The 17,095-nt window shown below is 38.3% G+C and overlaps 1 protein-coding gene across 1 annotated transcript; it reads left to right on the top strand.

The window, feature by feature from the left end:
* On the top strand, window positions 13,510–16,249 carry LOC8072903 (probable fatty acid desaturase DES1). The gene is made up of 7 exons (XM_021445794.1): window positions 13,510–13,895; window positions 13,995–14,084; window positions 14,267–14,333; window positions 14,689–14,781; window positions 14,967–15,152; window positions 15,320–15,538; window positions 15,773–16,249. The coding sequence occupies exons 1-7, from the start codon at window positions 13,570–13,572 to the stop codon at window positions 15,956–15,958; spliced, it is 1,167 nt and encodes a 388-aa protein (XP_021301469.1). The 5' UTR covers window positions 13,510–13,569; the 3' UTR covers window positions 15,959–16,249.

The raw sequence follows: 17,095 nt of genomic DNA, 5'->3' as shown, positions 1-17,095 counted from the left end.
GCAAATTAGAGTATAGTAATAACAAGCAATCTAAATTAACACAAACAGTAGCTCTTGTTCAATTTATTTATCCATTCATTATTTAGCTGTAGTGGTGATGGATGCCTCTTGATTCATCCATCAGGTTAACTAATTAAAGGAGTGCATGCTCACTGTCACACTATTAATCCTAGCCCACACTTAAAAAAAAATAAATCAGGGCTAAATATATACCAGTAGCAGTACTAGTTAGTAGCTAGAAATTGGGGAGATGCATGTCCTGCTGGTGGCTTAATTAAGGCTAGCTAGTAGCTGTTGGACCCATACAACAACAAGCTATCCTTCCACCTGCACTGTGTAGTTTATTCTCTGTATAGTCCATTTGTATTGGACATTGTAGTTCATTCTCTGTAGTCCAGTACACATCTCTAGACTGTAGTTACTTTTCTTACATTGGATGATGAGATTCATAAGAAATAATCCAGCCCTAACAAGCTAATCAAGCACCAATAGGGAAACACACTATATATGGTGAAAAAAAGCCATCAAAGCTTTACTTCCCACACTAAAATCCCTGATATTTTAAGAGATATACAAGCTGATAGATACGCAATCAGATGAATTAAAGATCCAACAGAACCAGCTCCTAACCTAATATTGTTTCCATTGAAATGAGATATCAAGGGGAGCCGACCCAATTTGGCGGCGGCTGTATCACCTAATTTAGGGGTGACAATATGCATTGCAGCACACAAAATATCGTAAGGTTCTCTTCACCCCTGTCTGCACTATGAGCCATGTTCTGTCCAAAAAATTCAGCATGAATCTTTAAAAAAACAAAGAATGACATAAATACATATTTAAGGGTATGATGAGTAACGGATTAATATTCCTGCTGCCAAATTAGGTTGGCTCCCCTTGATATCTCGTTTTGATGGAAACGAATAGGATCTGATTCGATCTGTTGGATCTTTAGTTCACCTGATTGCTTATCTACCGGCTTGTATCTCTTAAAATGTCAGGGATTTTAGTGTGGAAGTGAAGCTTTGATGGTTTCTTTAACCATATATATTCTTTTTCCATATTAGTGCTTGATTAGCTTGTTAAGGCTGGATTGTATATATATTATTTCTTATGGATCCAGGTCGGCCACCAATTGTAGATTAGCTCACCTCAGTTTCTCTATACCATGGAAATGAACCAATTAGTTTGGTGCTTTCTTTCTAGGATTGACTAGAATCATGCCTGTGCGTTGCAACGGGAACAAAATAATACCACACTAAATTTAAATTTGAGCATGTATTATACTATTTAAAACAATTCTTTGAGCATGATATTCGCAACACTCTGTTTATAGCCAATAGATCTATGCTCATATGTGCACACTGATTTATCTAGGCAATGCTATCAAAGATTCATCAACTCCTTGTGTCTGATTATTATAACTGTAACTGGTCTGTACTGCAACAAAAGCCAAAAGTGCATTCAAAGAATGGGCCCAGTGAATCAGCTAGCTTATATCTTATCAAGTAACCATGATATAAAAAATGCAAAGATTATATCAAAAGGTGCTTTGCAGCGGTTAAAACATCACAAAATGTAATATCTAACAATGAAAAAGAATAATTTCGGTAGTCTGACAGCACCTTTGCTACCTTACTGTTAATTCAGTTATTTAGAAAGCATGAAAATTCATAAGAATATGTATGTAGAAATCTTAACATGTGTTTCCTGAATTCATAATTGCTGCAACAAAAAATATGTAATAGATAAAGAGAAAAAATTTCTTACTCGTCATCAACTTTAGTGTTTACAGGAATGCATTTAGCATTGGCTATAACATGCATGGTAGCAGGCAGCTGCAGAGAGCAGACAGCCCGGCTAGGAGCAGTGTCGCGGTGTCGCCGTTGTAGCCTTGTAGGTAGCATAGTCTAGCTTCCATGCATAAGGGTACAAGAAGAAGGCAGTGGTGTCGACAGCCACCGTGCTCGATATGGGAAGTTTCTGGTGCTGCCGGGTACACTGATGCAGGGGTGGTGTTTGGTGCTGCCGGGTAGGCATTGACGGTATATATATATATATATATATATATATATATATATATATATATATATATATATATATATATATATAGTTGGAGCACCTTTTTATGCAATGTTGATGCTTCTATTTACAGACAAATTTGTTTATGATTTAGACTAAATAAATAATGGATTTCGTAAATTGTTATCATGTGTTTTGATTTTCTATGCTTCTTGAGCCAACCGTGTAATCAAGAAATCATCTAAAATTCTATACATTGTTGGAGCAAATTTTATACATTATTGAAGCACAATTTATATATTTATACATTGTTGGAACTCAATTTTATATATATTGTGCTTTTTAATTTTCTAGTATTTGCAGTAGTGTGAGCTTCTGTTGTAGCATTAGTGAGTTACTATGCATATCAAAAAATTGGTACTACATCTTCAATTTTATCCGATTAGTGAGATTCTAGCATTAGTGAAACTTTTTATATCTTGTATCAATAGGTGTTTGCAGAAAATGGAACTCTAGCAACGCATGCAAGCAGGATTTGTATGCTTCTAGAGAGAGCGGTGGCTGGGAGCACCATAGCTCGCCCAAGTGCCGAGGTCGTGGAGCCGAAGGAGCAAGATGGCAAGAAGCTTGAGAAGACGTTGCACATGCCTCGGTCAAAAAATGATTTTCTATGCGTATTTGATATATTTCTGTGTTTCGCACACGTCTTCAATTATGATGTGGCAGTGTCATAGCTTCAAGCCCTCCCAGGCCATGAGCGCTGAGCCTCCGATCCCTTCTCCAACATCTCTGGCAACGGCAGTGGCGCCTCTTCCTCAGTGACCATGGTAACCATCTCGCATCTCCAGCAACAACGCCCTCCTCACATCTCTAGTAAACATGGTTTTCTATGTAATATTGATGCGTCTATTTAGAGACATTATTTTTGTGCCTGCATACTTAACTTTCTATACACACAACCTGTTAAATCGAACTCCTGGCGGCATGCAATACCTTGTATGTTAAATTTTTATTACTTCATTTATGATTGTGTGTATATATGATTTAAATACAAATTGTAAATTAGATTATTTGCAAGTATCTCGGCCTCTATTTCTAGAAAAATATATGCTTTGTGATTTTTTGAGGATATTTCTATATATTGTTAGAGTAGTTATCTGTGCATTTCTACACAATTATACATTGTTGGAGCACACTTGTATGCATTATTAGAACACTTTGACATAAATTATTGGAATAGTTTTATGTACACTTCTACACAGATTCTATACATTGTTGGTGCACAATTCTATACACTGTTTGGGTTGCCGCCATGATTCTAGTACAGTAATCCCCTAGAAAGGACAATATTTTGTATTCTATGCATTATTCCTCTATTAATTATATGTCTCCAAAGTGAGAATAATGTTTTTGGGATGTGTTTGTCATGGTTTTGGATAAAATAATCCCCCACTGGGGAGGATTGTATTGGGTTCTATGCTTCTTGAGCCATTGTGTAAGCTAGAAATTATGTGGATTTATATACATTGTTGGAGCACATTTTATATATTGTTGGAATATAATTTTATACATTGCTATAACACATTTATATTTAATGTTGGGACATATTTCTTCAATTGTGATGCGGCAGTGTCGTGGCTTCAAGCCCAGGCCATGAGCGTCGAGCCCCTGACCCCTTCCCCAACATCTTCGGTAATGGCAGCTGCGCCTCTTCCTCAGTGACCATAGTCCCCATCTTGCATCCAACAACGGTGACCTCCCCACATCTCTAGTAAACATGGTTTTCTATGTAATTTGATGAATCCATTTAGAGACACTATTTTTATGCTTGCATACATAAGTTTCTATGCATACTAAATTATGATTTGGCAATCTGATTAATTAAAATATTTATTTATGATGGTCAATATTGATTTCTAAAAATACTAGACAATTAATGATCATTAGTAATTCATGCTTCTTTTTATACATTGTTTAAAAAAATCTATGTATTATTGGAGCATAATTTTATACATTATCGAACGACATTTCTATGCATTATTGGAGCACATTATCTGACTAGAACAAAAATTTGTCTTGTTTACTATTCAGGTTCGGTTTGGGGTTGGCATGATTTTGGATAAAATAATCTCCCACAGGGTAGGATTTTATTGGGTGTTTTACATTGTTTTGTGCCTACTAAGACATGTTTATGTGTTTCTTGCAGCTATAAGGTTTTCGCACGTACTAAAACATGTTTCTTTACCACCGTAAGGGTTTTTGCGCTTGCTCAAATATGTTTCTATGTCTTTGTTGTGGTGTAGGATGATCGAAAGGATTCCTCTATTTGGTGTGAGGTCAATGGCGGCTCGGACATCATAGGACATGGCTTGCGACGTCCACAATTTCCTTGGCTTGTGACGGTGGCGTAGTGTGATATTCAATATAGTTGATGGGTTAATGTAAAAAGTTAGTTTTTCATATGTTGTGTTTATATGCTTGATGACATGAGTGAAATTATTGGTTTCTATGTAAATTCTATTGGGTTTCAATATTTGGTTGACTTAGTGTCTATGCATGTTGCGAGCTAGGAACATTATTCCACATCTAGTGTGTAGTGTTTTGTATGTTTCATTCCCCTAGAGGGAAGTATGGTGTAAGGTTTCTATACATTGTTGCTCTATTAAATAAACATATCCTGGTGCAAAGAATGGTGTGGGTATGGGTAGTGACGGCGTTGGTTATAATAGGCCCCTATAACAGGAAGCATGATGTTGTTACAGACAATCATGGTTGTGTTAGGTGGAATGTCCATCTCATAGAGAGGTTTTTATGTAGTAACAGAATTAATTTTTATTCATTCAACTACTAATTTATACGGAACGTAGCACTAAAAACCTTTATGCGCATTTTGACTATTGATTCTATGCACCTACTCAGTCATCACGTGCCAACCATTCAAATTTCAAATTTTGAAGAAGACAATATCTCTATGTGGTAACAAAATTTTTATTCATCCAATCACTAATTTCTATTCAACGTTGGCGCAAAAAAATTTCCTACGTATTTTTGACCAGTGATTCTATGCATTAAATCGGCCATTACGTGTCATGATTCAAATTTCAAATTTTGAAAAACACAAGGTCGTCTCTATGTTTCTCACTCACATGATCTATTCGTAGACGAATGCATAAAACTATGTCTCATAGTGCATAAAATTATGAATTTTATTTTTTTTAAAAAAAATATATTCACAGTGGATCTTGAATCGTGCACAAAAATATTAGGAGTTCAATGGTGAAAACCGTTTTTGAATCGGATATTTTGTTGAGAAATTATCGTGAAAAAACGGAAGAGATTAGAGTGGACGCACGCATGCAGACATGTGTCAGTATGTGTCAGTCTATGTCAAGCTAGTGTCAGGTGTAACGTCTAGATTGTAGAGAAGTTTTTATGCAGTAACGAATTGATTTTAATTTATACAACTACTAGATTTTATGCATTGTCGCGATAAAAACCTTTTTGGGTAGCCTGACATAGGATTTTATGCATCCGAACGTTTGGGCCTCTAGGGGTCCCCACCTGCATGCGTGTCGTCAGCTTCGTGGGGGTTGGGTGGAGTGGTCAGCTGGCTGGGGCTTCCAATATCTAATTGTAGCCCTGGGCTCCCAATATACCAACCCTATATATATATATATATTGCTTTATGAAAGTAGTATGGCATAAATAAAAATTGAATCACTGACTGTGACCCAGCAAGGTTTGCTTTACTGGTTATGACCCATATTTTGCCTTTAATTCTGCTTCAGTTGTGGAAAGATGCTGCCAAGTAAGAGGGTTGCTGATGATCTTACAAGATTCTCAGCTGATAATAAAAGAACTTGCAGTGGAGAAGAGGCAACTGACCCGTTGATTTCAGGTCCGTTGGTTCTTCCTTTTTCTTCATGATTTTTTTCTAATTTATGGCTCTATTTGAGCGCTCATGTGTGTCTTGTAACATGTTTTCTTAATTTGGTGACTTATATTGGGACAATCAAGATATCTGGAGTCAGCTGAGTGAGGAAGTTGCATCAAAGTTGTCTAGAAGTGTTGTCTCAATTGCTTTGTCGAATGGTGATTATTCTGCTGCACCCTTAATTTGTTCAAAATATATGTCCACAAATCATTAGTTGTGAATGATATAAATTATGATCTTGTAGGACAAAGTGTGCTATATGCATCCTCTGGCATAGTTATAGAATGCCAGTGTCACTTCACAAAGTTTGTGACTTCAGCAAGTTTGGTTAGAGCTTTGCATGATTCTGAAACAAATGACCATGATAAGCTTGAGGTTTGTGCTGCTGATAATCATTTACTAATTGCTGTTGTTTACTTTACATAACCGTGACCATTGTTCTGTGTTGTTTTGCTTTTATCGATATAGATTGAAGTACTCCATGAAGGAAATGTTGCCATAGGGATTCTGGAAGAATATGATTTGGATTATGAAATTGCTGTTGTCAAAGTCATGTCCATCCTTGATGTTTATTGCGTGCCTCTTAATCATCAGGTGCAATTTGACCCCCATGGTAGAAAGGTAGTGGCAGTAGGGTGTGACATCTCTGGCAGAGTATTGGCCAAAATTGGGATATGCACTGATTCACGCGGATCTCAATATAGTCGATATGTTATGTTCTCTACATGTAAATTATCTGAGGTACACTGCCATTTTCTGAGTGTTCTAATCTTTTATGTTACTGTATGAACTTAACTATGTCTCGTATTCAATAAAGAAAATATCAAAATATTAATGTACTATTTTACTTTTACTCGTACCAAATTCCCAATACCTATCAATCTGTACAGTTAAGTTGAATGGGTTTTGTGTTGGTTGAATTTGCAGTGGAAGATAATACAAAATTATTGTACATTTTAAAGTATTTACACATTGTTGACAACATAGTAGCATTTACAATAGGCATAAGACAATCAACTGTGACAATTTTATCATAAAGTTGCGAGTAACTCTGATTCTTTATCAATTTTAAAGTCTGCCGCCTTTTTTTTTTAGACTATGCAGGGCAGCGCACTTTTTGATTTTTATGGGAACTTTTTTGGCATGAACCTCTTCTGGGATATGGAAAGACCAATTTTCTTGCCAAGGAGTTTAATTCTCGAACGTTTGGGGCAGTTTCGTACATCCTTGAAAAAGAGTGTATTTTTGAACCTGGTGAAGCCAGTCAGGTATGCAGATCTAGTTTGTTTATCTATGAAGTTCAGCTTCTAATGTTTACCCTTAATAACAACTTGATGGTTTGGTATGTCTACTCTCTAGTGAAAGATATTTTCAAATGGGATGGATAGCTGTCTTATTGCAGGTGTCACAGTTGAAATGTGTTAGAATTAGAATTTTTTATGTTGAGACTAACTAGTTGGGGATATGGTATCTCCTGACTAAGATTTTGTATACATGCTTTTAGTTCTTTCTTGTTTTATTGCATTATCTGCTCATGTTGATCCCTTTTGGGTTAGTACTCATATTGATCTTCATCTACAGGGATAAAATAAGACGAAGACGCGTAGATGTGAACCTTTTCCCCCATGCTGGAGGTGAGTTCACAAGCACTCGACATTGTTTATCAGATGTTTCTTTTTCTAATTGTGATCCAGCACTATTTGTAAGGTTCTTTAGTGGTTCAAATCAAGCCTTTGCATCTATACTTCTATTTATCTATATAGTCCTCTACAGTTGTATTGTAATGTTAGCGCCAATCTGCTTACCTTATTACTGGACTAGCATTGCCTGTGCGATGTGATCACAAATAAGTATACCTCAGGTTCTGATTTTATTATGTAAATTTCCTCTGATTTCAGATATTAGTGTGCCTATAAAAATCAACCGACTATGTACATAGGCAGATAGTTCAGTACTTTAGTAAATAAAATCTCAACTCCAATCTCCTATAGAAGATTGAGTTGGTGATGATGGGGTGTCTGCCATCACCACCACTCTTACCCCTATATGTCACCACCATATTTACCCATTGTCCCGCCACTTATTACAAATCAGTTTCACCCTCACTCCAATCTCCTAGTACGATGTCATGGAACCAAGGTTCAGTATATACAGTTATACACAAATATACTCTGATTTTGTATTGCTGTTGCAACATACAGGCAGTTTGCTAGTCTATCCAGAAAAGATCTGGATTGAGGGTGCATACAGCACATCATGATGATCACTGGCTCCTTGAAGGATAGAGATGTTCATGGATTTGTTCAAACACAATCACTTATAATATGGGCAGTTGCAACAATATACCATCATATTATAATTTTGCAACATTATCTGCAGAAATTTAAGTGACTGTTGGATATTGTACATAGAATTAGCATGTCATTAGCAAGGCACAATTTGGGTTGACCTTTTGGGTTACCCCAGTCCATCATTGGATATAGTCAATCACAATGCCTGTACATTTGCTGATTTTTCTTGCACTTGAGTCTTTTTACAGCTCTTCTGTGCCACTAACTATTATACAATGTCTTGTCAACCAGGTAGCATTAAGATTTTTGGTGACGCATATCCTAATGGTGTCTGGGGTAAGCTCAAGAGAGGAGTTGCTTCTCGCATATCTGGAAATCTTGTTGCACTTGCTTCATTCAATGGTGATTTTACTGTAATGTGCTGTTTCACATTTGTGTTAGTCATCACTAGCTAATGACAATTATGTTGCCTAGGTGAATCAAAATTATTTGCATGCACAGGATTTTTCATTGACTACTATGATGATAAATGTGCGGCTATTTTGACATCAGCAAGCTTGGTTAGGAATCCTGATGGTACAATTATTGAGGGATTAAAGGTTGGTGCTCCTAATTATATTGTGCGATTCTTGTTCTTTCGAGACACTGCTTAAGTCTCATAGTACTGGTTGCAGATTATGGTGTTGCTTCCAAACAATAAACACTGTGAAGGGAAATTGAAACATTATAGTTTACATTACAATGTTGCTCTGGTCAGCGTCAAGAATTATAATGTTGATTGTCCTGCGAATCTGAAACATCAGACGATGGATTATTCTACCAAGGTACTAGCTGTGGGCCGTTATTTTGAACCAGATTTAATTATGGCTGCAAGTGGAGAATGTACCAGGTGGTCTGGCAAACTGGACTGCATTGAACTTCGTTACACTACATGTACAATCACTAAGGTAGCGTGCCATTGGTTTTCCTTTGGTAATTACCACATGAATGTGATGTACTTAGCCTTCTGTATTTGGCACCACAACTGACAAGCTCTCCATTTAACCTGGTTAGGCTGGTATTGGAGGGCCCCTTGTTGATGTCAAAGGCAATTTTCTGGGCATGAACTACTATGATAGGAAAATGGGAACTCCGTACCTGCGGTTTGATCTTCTCTGTGGAATTCTGAACTATTTTAAGACAGGAGAGTAAGTGTGGATATCTCTTTCAGTGTTGTTCTTGTTAGTGCTGCTAACAGGTTTAGTTTTGCACTTGACTGAGATTGGTTGGAACATTTAAATAATCAAGTTGGAGGAGGTTGAGTCAGGCCTTGTTTAGTTCCAAAATATTTTGCAAAATGGACACTGTAGCTTTTTCGTTTGTATTTGACAAATATTGTCCAATCATGGACTAATTAGGCTCAAAAGATTTCTCTCGTTAATTCCGACCAAACTGTGCAATTAGTTTTTATTTTTGTCTATATTTAGTACTTCATGCATGTGTCTAAAGATTCGATGTGACGGGGAATCTGAAAAATTTTGCAAAATTTTTTGGGAACTAAACAAGGCCTCAACATAATATTTTATTAAATCCAATCTTTTGTGTTTGACAGAACAAAATATGATATGATATTTCCTAATTCTTCAGTATTACGGGAGGCCCATATTGTTAAAGATGGCGAGAAACAACCACCAAATTGGTAATGTTGATACATGTCGTTACCATTAGCTAGATTACCACATTTGTAAATATATGTGCTGATCACACTAGGGATGTTGGGAAATTGTTGAATGGCAGCTGGATGGGGGCTGGAAAAAGTGAAGATATGGATACCATCATGGATCAAGATGAAGAGACATCTAGAAAAGAACGTTTAGCCATAGCCAACCTCAATAGATATGGATTCCGTAATGGAGGTTTTACTGTGTACAAGTAGTCTTAACATACATACATACATACATACATACATACATACATACATACATACATACATACATACATACATACATACATACATACATACATACATACATACATACATACATACATACATACATACATACATACATACATACATACATACATACATACATACATACATACATACATACATACATACATACATACATACATACATACATACATACATACATACATACATACATACATACATACATACATACATACATACATACATACATACATACATACATACTGCGGAAAGCCTGAAGGGACGAATTTGATCCTGATGAAAGCCTGTTTGAACGGTGACTTGTTGATGGCCATTCTTTTGTCTCCCTCGGTTGTTCCGTCAATAATCTCAGAAAACGTTGTTGAGGTGGACGCTCAACGACATGCATGCCTGCGCCGTGATCCCCATCTCATCCCCACAACACTCGATCCTCTCGATCATGTTTCTCTTTGTCTAACTTAACTACAAGACTCATCTATTTTTTTTAGATGCGAGATCCAGTTATAGATGTAGACGTACACGTTCCGATCGGAGCTGCATGTACGTCCTGTGCATATTATATGTGCACGCACACAAAAAAAAAAAAAATCAAATCAACAGGAAGAAGATCGGAGCTGCATGTACGTCCTGTGCATATTATATATGCACGCACGCAAAAAAATAATAATTCAAATCAACAGGAAGAACTGTTTAGTCGGTGCCTCGGTGGAGTATCTGTCTGCACTGCTCGGCTCGTCGTCCTTGGCTCCGCCAAATCAGAATCAGATATGAAATCAAATTAAATCATTGTAAACCCAAAAAAAAAGAAAATAATAAACCAAATTAAAATCGTGAAAAAAATACAAGTCAAATACATAGGGTATCTCATCCTGCTCAGCGCATCCTCAGATTCGCTCGGATATCAAATCAAATGAAAACGTTCTAAATCTGAATAAAAAAAAAGGAAATACCAAACCAAATCAAATGAAATTGAGAAAAAAAAAAGTCAAATACGCAGGATATCGTCGTACCAGCCCGCTCTACTCAGCTCTCAGCCCCTGGTTTCTTTTGCCTCACTCCTCCAAATCAGAATCAGATATCAAATCAAATCAAATTCTAAATCTGAATCGGAAAAACGAAATATTAAACCAAATTAAGGGTGTGTTTAGTTTCCCATAGAATACAAAATGCAAAATATCTACTACTTTAATGATGAAATACAAAATACCAAAAATTTCAGGATTATGTTTAGTTCCATTCAAAATGCAAAATTTATTGCCTTTGAGCTTTTTTGCCAAAAAAGTTGTATGATGTTTAGTTCCATTATATGTAAAGTGATGGACCAAAACATAAAAAATTTTGAGATAAAAGTGGAACTAAATACCCCCTAAATGAAATGAAAAAATACAAGTGAAATATGCAGGGTATCATCGTACCGCCCCATCCTATACTCAGCTCACCCCCGGATTTTTTGACTCGCCCCTCCAAACTAGAATCAAATAAATCATTCTTAATCAGAATCTGCAGAAAGAACATATCAAACCAAATCAAATGAAATCGGGAAAAAATACAAGTCAAATACTAGGCTATTGTCGTACCGCCCCGCTCTACTCAGCCCATTCCTAGTTTTTTTTTGCCTCACTCCTCCAAATTAGAATCAAATATCAAATCAAATCAAATCAAATCAAATCATTCTAAATCCGAATGGGAAAAAAAGAAATATCAACCAAATTAAATGATATCGAAAAAAATACAAGTCAAATATGCAGGGTATGGTCACACCGCCCGTCTTGTTCAGCTCAACCCCTCCCCCCAGGATTTTTTTGACTCGCTCCTCCAAATTAGAATCAAATAAATCGTTCTAGTCTAAATCTGAATCTGAAAAAGAAAATATCAAACCAAATCAAATAAAACCAAGGGAAAAAAATATAGGTTAAATACGCAGGGTATCGTCATATCGCCCTTTGCTCAGCTCATCCTTGGCTTTTTTGCATGGCTCATCCAAATTAGAATCGGATATCAAATCAAATGAAATCAAATCAAACCATTCGAAATCCAAATTGAAAAAAAAGAAAATATCAAACCAAATCAAATGAAATAGAAAAAAAGTACAAGTGGTGGTGCTTGGTTCGCGGTGCCAAGGAGGCTGAGGTTTCCGTCTGATATAGAAAATAGCATGTTTGTTGTAACTGAATTAGAAATTGACCTCACGTTACCTACGCGTGGGCCTCTAGACCACCAGGCTAGGGCCCAACGCCACTATAAAAATAATAAGAGCAGGTACAATAACAGTATGATTTGACTGCTATGTCAGCCATATGCACGTAAAAGAGGAGAAAGAAAGCTATGCTTGGCACTGGTTTTGTCGATCAACTCCTCACACATGCTGAGACGCTTTCTTGAGCAGAGGTTAACTCTTCTCTTCCTATCGACCTATCCTTGCATATTGAATAAAAACAATATTTAGACTATAGAAAGAGACTAATTGTTGTATGTACTACTCCCTCCGTCCCAAAAAGAGTGTCGTTTTAGGTTCTTGTGCCACAAGTTTGACTCGATTTGTAGAAAATATATGCAATATTTATATCTCTAAATAAATTTGTTAAAAAACTAGACTTAAAGATCTTTCCAATGATACTAATTATGTACTATAAATACTAATGTTTTTTACTATATATTTAGTTAAAGTTATTTCTCGGGAAGCGAAAACGACACTTATTTTGGGACGGAGGGAGTATACTCTAAACTTGTCTAATGATGATTTGTCTTGGCTACTAGACAAATTTTATTAGGCTTGCTCTAAAACCTGCCTTCGCACATGATTTGAAACCCATGGGGCAAAAAAAATACACCCATGTAGGCAGGGGCGGATCCAGGGCTGCAGCCAGGAGCGCGGTTCAAAAATCTCTTTAACAGTTGTTTCTTTGTCTAGCCTAAGATAATCTATAAAAATATAGATTTAGCTCTACGTAATGTGCTTTAAAAATACCTTGCATTATTTTTGGCCCTCTCTTTGAGTTGTTTCTAGATCGGCCACTGCATGTACGACTAAAAAACAATATGTAGTATATAACAGACAATTATGCGTTATCGCTATCAATGTGAAGCGAAACTATTCTTTATATTAAGCTCATGCTTGGTGCTACGTGAAAAAAAAAATACAAACAGTAAGCTATTGTGTAACGAAAAAAAATGAAAAGAACAAAGAAACAAGTAAGAAATCCGCCTACCTGATCCTGCTTTGTGCTCGGCTACTAATGTACTTTTAAAAATTGGAATGGATGGATGATTTTCCTGACTGCGTGCTGCGTGCTTATATAAGTAGACGCAGACGACGCAGATGCAGACCCAAAAAGCAGCGACCTTTTGTTCACCACAACCGCGCGCCAGCCATGGCGACGACGCCGATGACGGTGGTGGATCATGAGGCTGAGGAGGCGGTGGCGAAGGCGAGAGAGGACGACAAGAGCCGGCAGGTGGACGCCTTCGACGCCGGGAAGCCGCCGCCGTTCCGCATTGGCGACGTGCGCGCGGCGGTGCCGGAGCACTGCTGGCACAAGAGCCCCTGGCGGTCGCTGTGGTACGTGGTACGGGACGTGGCGGCGGTGGTGGCGCTGGGAACGGCGGCGGCGGCCATGGATAGCTGGGCGGTGTGGCCCGTGTACTGGGCGGTGCAAGGGACCATGTTCTGGGCGTTCTTCGTCTTGGGACATGACTGGTAAGTAACGTACGCCTCAAGCTAGCTAGGTCTGTTTTCTTGGTTGTGTACTACTGTTGTGTATATATGTGTAAGCAATGTATATTGGTGCATGCGCAGTGGTCACGGGAGCTTCTCGGACAGCCGGACGCTCAACAGCGTGGTTGGTCATCTCCTCCACTCCTTTATCCTCATCCCCTACCATGGATGGTATGTTCTTCAATTCCTCCCTTGTTCTTCAATTATATATATGTGGATTAAAGTAGATACACACGCATCCAAATAAGGTCTTATTAGCTGGTCTTATTGATGAATGGTACGGTTCATGTAACATTAACATCGTCATGCATAATAATATCAATAATATTTAGTAATGATACTTATAATGCCAGGAGGATCAGCCACAGAACACACCATCAGAACCACGGGCACGTCGACAGGGACGAATCATGGCACCCGGTCAGTCAGTACATCTCTATTTTGTATCTATATCAGTATATAGTTACGTACTGAGCTAGCTTTCAATCTTATACCATGAATGAGCAACTATATATAGTCCGTAGTATTGCCAAATCTCAGCATGGTATTTAGTTTTCTCCATCCTTTTATGCAATATTGTCCATGCTTTAATTATTGATTTGCTTAATCATCAACCAGAGCTTATTATTAGCTCTGACTGATGCAGAGATTAATTAATTGATGTGAGATATATGATTGTATAAAATAGTATTAATTTGTGTTTGAATTAATATATAGATGATGCCAGTGTTTTCTGAAACTTAATCGGAGGTGCCTGAAATTAAATGCAATGCAGATCACGGAGGGGCGGTACCGGCGATTGCCTCCTCGCGCAAAGAAGATAAGATTCACGGCCCCCTACCCGCTCCTCTTATTCCCCCTCTACCTGGTACGTATAATACATATGGAGCATCGGTTATCAAACTTTTCCCGCCAATTATATGTATATATATATATATATATATATATATATATATATATATATATATATATATATATATATATATATATATATATAGAGAGAGAGAGAGAGAGAGAGAGAGAGAGAGAGTTATTGGTTGTGCTTGGATGCAGTTCTACCGGGGCCCCGACAAGCCAGGCACTCACTTTCTTCCCAGCAGCGAGCTGTTCAGCCCCAAGGAGAAGGGCGACGTCATGCTGTCAACCACCTGCTGGTGCATCATGCTCGCCTCCCTCCTCGCCATGTCGTGCGCATTCGGCCCACTCCAGGTCCTCAAGATGTACGGCCTTCCATACCTGGTAATAAGAACATATCACTAGCTAGCAACTAGCTAGCTAGGACTACTTCTTTGTGCTTGCATTATATTGTGGAATCATCAGCTAGCAATTAAGCAACTCAAACCAGTACCAAAATTAAAGGACTGATGATATATATATAGATGCATCCCTAATATATATAACTGCAGGTGTTTGTGATGTGGCTTGACTTGGTGACGTACCTGCACCACCATGGGCACCATGAGCGCCTCCCCTGGTACCGCGGCGAGGAGTGGAGCTACCTGCGCGGCGGGCTGACGACGGTGGACAGGGACTACGGCTGGATCAACAAGATCCACCACGACATCGGCACCCATGTCATCCACCACCTCTTCCCACAGATCCCGCACTACCATCTCGTCGAAGCTGTAAGCTGCTAGCTCATCATATATATATATATATATATATATATATATATATATATATATATATATATATATATATATATATATATATATATATATATATATATATATATATGTCGCTTCTGAATATATACTCAAAAGCTATAATTAATTGTCGACGATCTTGCTGCATGCATTATGTTCTTCTTCTTCTGTACTGTACGTAGCTTATATATGAACTAAATTTGAACACAACAGACCAAGGCAGCCAAGCCGGTGTTGGGGCGATACTACCGGGAGCCACAGAAGTCAGGGCCGCTGCCACTTCCCCTCCTTGGCGTGTTCCTCAGGAGCATCAGAGTCAACCATTTCGTCAGCGACCATGGGGATGTTGTCTACTACCAAACTGACCATCACCTCAACGACACTACTAAGCAAAAATGACTTGATGCATTGGGAGCGAGGGATCCATTCCATGCACCCTTTCGCTGCGCTTGCCATATATATATATATATATATATATATATATATATATATATATATATATATATATATGGTTGATATTGGTGTTGAATATACCTTACACCTCTCGTATACGGAGTATATATTTAGGTGAAGTTGGTGCAATGTATCCCATCCGTTCGTGTTTGGGCTATTATATATGCAAAAAAATGTCAGAATAAATCATGTGATTGTATACTTATAAATAACCAATTAATTTCTCCGCATGTGCTACTCGCTATGTTTTCTTCACCAGAGGGCTTCGATGCATATATATATGGAATTGAACCCATAGATGATAGCATGATGCTTTGCCGTCGTTTACTCGGGCGGATGCTTTGCCGCCTATGTCGTGTTGACCTCCCCCTTTGGCAGATGCTTTGCTGCTAAGGGCGTGATGGTCAGGCTGCAGTTCGTTGATGGATGCTTTGCCGTTATGGTTCTTTGGGCGGATGCTTTGCTACCAAGGTTGAGTTGGACTCCCCTATGGCAGATGCTTTGCTGCTAAGGGCGTGATGGCCAATTTGCAGTCATGGTGGATGCTTTGCCGCCATGATTTCTTTTCTTGCGGATGCTTTTCCATTGTTGTTATGTTGGCGCCCTTGGCGGATGCTTTGCCGCTAAGGTTGAGCCTTGTCGTCCCTACGGTTCCACTACAACTTCTAGTGACCTTTTGTGTTTGAGGTGGTGGGTCCCCCCTCATGTTTTCTTGCTTTTGTGTGTGGCTTCGGTTTCTGGCCGGTAATCCTAGGATTACTTGTCGGTCCTTTGTATCTGTGCTCTGGCCTTTCTTTTGGCCTCTTCCTCTTAATAAAAAACGGGTAGAAGCCCCGATCGCGAAAAAAAAGCATGAGAAAGTCAGTCAAATAAGAAGCAAAAGCAACTCAAACCCAGGTCGAGCCGGCAAGCTGAGAGGTGTAGAGTTTCTCTCTCTAGAGAGAGAGAGGGGTTTTGCTATTGTGTCTGATCTGATGACTGATAGTGGTGTGGCTGGAATGAAGAACTAATCAAGCACTAGTTTGTGGATGTTGACGCTCACGCTATTTTTGTGCACATGGTGTCCCGTATAAGCCAATGCAA

This window comes from Sorghum bicolor, chromosome 8 (genome assembly GCF_000003195.3).
Source record: "Sorghum bicolor cultivar BTx623 chromosome 8, Sorghum_bicolor_NCBIv3, whole genome shotgun sequence".
NCBI lineage: Eukaryota > Viridiplantae > Streptophyta > Magnoliopsida > Poales > Poaceae > Sorghum > Sorghum bicolor.
This window is presented reverse-complemented; position numbering and strand designations above follow the sequence as displayed.